The sequence below is a fragment of the Trichoderma harzianum genome (genome assembly GCF_003025095.1).
Source record: "Trichoderma harzianum CBS 226.95 unplaced genomic scaffold M431scaffold_363, whole genome shotgun sequence".
Lineage (NCBI taxonomy): Eukaryota > Fungi > Ascomycota > Sordariomycetes > Hypocreales > Hypocreaceae > Trichoderma > Trichoderma harzianum.
This window is the reverse complement of record NW_020209611.1, coordinates 1-2,355: the sequence shown is the minus strand read 5'-3', so window position 1 is coordinate 2,355 and position 2,355 is coordinate 1. Positions and strand designations below refer to the sequence as shown.

The 2,355-nt window shown below is 27.3% G+C and overlaps 1 protein-coding gene across 1 annotated transcript; it reads right to left on the bottom strand.

Moving 5' to 3' along the window:
• Window positions 1-176: 176 nt before the first annotated feature.
• Window positions 177-2,226, bottom strand: M431DRAFT_549944 (hypothetical protein; the record flags this gene model as incomplete). Its single annotated transcript, XM_024921303.1, has 5 exons — window positions 177-182; window positions 265-359; window positions 480-1,303; window positions 1,381-1,385; window positions 2,080-2,226. 5 exons carry the CDS (start codon window positions 2,224-2,226, stop codon window positions 177-179), a joined length of 1,077 nt encoding a protein of 358 aa, XP_024766932.1.
• Window positions 2,227-2,355: the final 129 nt, after the last annotated feature.

Here is a 2,355-nt window from a genome sequence, read left to right as displayed (position 1 = left end):
AATTATATAAATGTTTATTATATATTTGTAAGCTTTTACACTCTTAAATATATATACTGCATAATATGCAAATGGTTATTTGGTTATTAATACTAACAACTCGTCGCAAATGTTCTAAGAAAATAAACACTAAAATAAAGTACTTAAAATAAAGTATTGCTTTAGTTGCGACATGTTTATTCCTACTTATAATTTATTTAACTACAATCTGGCTTTGCCTAGACATGATTAATATTATTCGTTGCTAGCAATATAGTTATTAACGTTAAACATTATTAATATGCTTGCTATGGTTACAATAAATAATATATCAAAAGTAATGAAAGTGAATATTGTGGCGATAGATAAGTAGAAACAAGCTCCTATTAATATGTAAAGAGCGTAATCAGTAACTACACCTTTACCTAAACCTGATACTGTTTTACTTGCTTTTACTAAAGCTATTCCAAATCCATATGGACCTATTCATTCTACACTACCTTTATCTAATACTCTAGTAGTTTGACCTCCTAAATCTAATACAGTGTTAACTATATATTTGTTATAGAAGAATTCTACTAAAAAACGTTGGTTAAAGAATCCATAAATATAATATCCTAAGTTAGTTAAATTAAAATCTACTACTACTTTAGGCATATATTCGTAATAAACTATAGATAATACTGAGAATAATATAGTTAAGAAGAAAGGAAGTAATTTAAATATAGTAGGTACACCAAATTCAGTATCAATAAGTATTTCACGCATAGGATGAATAAATATACTATTATCTATAAAGAATCCAGATCCTAAACCTATATATATATCTTTAGTTAAGTAACCAAAATATATAGAGAATATAGCTAATATAACTAAAGGTAAACTTAGGAATATATCACCTTCATGAGCATTTTTATAATAATTAACAGATCCATTAGGATTTGCTAAGAAAGTTAAGTATATAACTTTAACAGAGTATAATGTAGTAAATACAGCACCAATTGTGGCAATAAAGTAAACATTAATACTACTAAAATGATATTGACCATATGCAGATTCTAAAATAAAATCTTTACTAAAGAATCCAGTCATAAATGGGAAGGCTACTAAACTAAGACTAGCTATTAATATAACTGTATAAGTTAAAGGTAAGAAAGAAATTAATCCACCATATTTTCTTAAATCTTGATTATCTACAACTGCGTGTATTACAGCACCTGCTCCTAAGAATAATAAACCTTTATAGAAAGCATGATTTATTAAATGGAAAATAGCAACATTATAAGAAGATAATCCTATAGCTATAACCATCATACCTAATTGACTCATAGTAGAATAAGCAATAATTTTTTTAATATCTTGTTGGAATAAACCAATAAGAGAACTAAATACTGTAGTAACAGCACCTAATCATAAACATATTAATAAAACTGTAGAACTATATTCTATTAAAGGACTTGAACGTATTAGTAAATATACCCCGGCAGTAACCATTGTAGCTGCGTGTATTAAGGCAGATACTGGAGTAGGCCCTTCCATGGCCATAGGTAATCAAATATGAAGTCCAACTTGTGAACTTTTAGCCATTGCACCTATTAATAAACATATACCTATTATTGTTATTATATTTTCATTAATATATGGAGCTAATGAGAATACTGTACTATAATCTAAGTTACCTAAAGATCATAATATTACAAACATTCCAATAGTTAAGAAACAATCCCCTACTCTATTAGTTAAAAATGCTGATAAAGAACTTTGATTAGCGGCGATTCTAGTGAATCAGAAACTAACTAAAAGGTATGAACATACTCCAACACCTTCTCATCCTACAAACATTAATAAATAATTGTTACCAGTTACTAAGATAATCATCATAAAAGTGAATAAACTTAAGTAACTAAAGAATCTTTGACTATGAGGATCATGACTCATATATCCAATAGAGTAAACGTGAACTAAAGAACTAATAACTAAAACAGGTATTAGCATAGATACTGTTAAACTATCAAATTGGAAATTTCAAACCATATTAAATGATTCACTATCTAATCATTTAAATAGGTTAATTGATATAGGATTATTATTAAATCCTACTTCAAAGAAGCTAATAATAGCTAATATTGTAGTTGTTATTATACTTAAACAACTTAAGATACGACTACCTGTCACACCGACTTTTCTACCAAAAAATCCGGATACTATAGATCCTAATAAAGGTAATATAATTATACTTAAATACATTATTTATATTCTATTGCAATACTTCCTCTTAGTCTATAAAAAGCTACTAAAATAGCTAAACCAATGGCAGATTCTGCTCCAGCAACTACTATGATGTATATAGCATATGTTTGTCCTATTATATCGTCT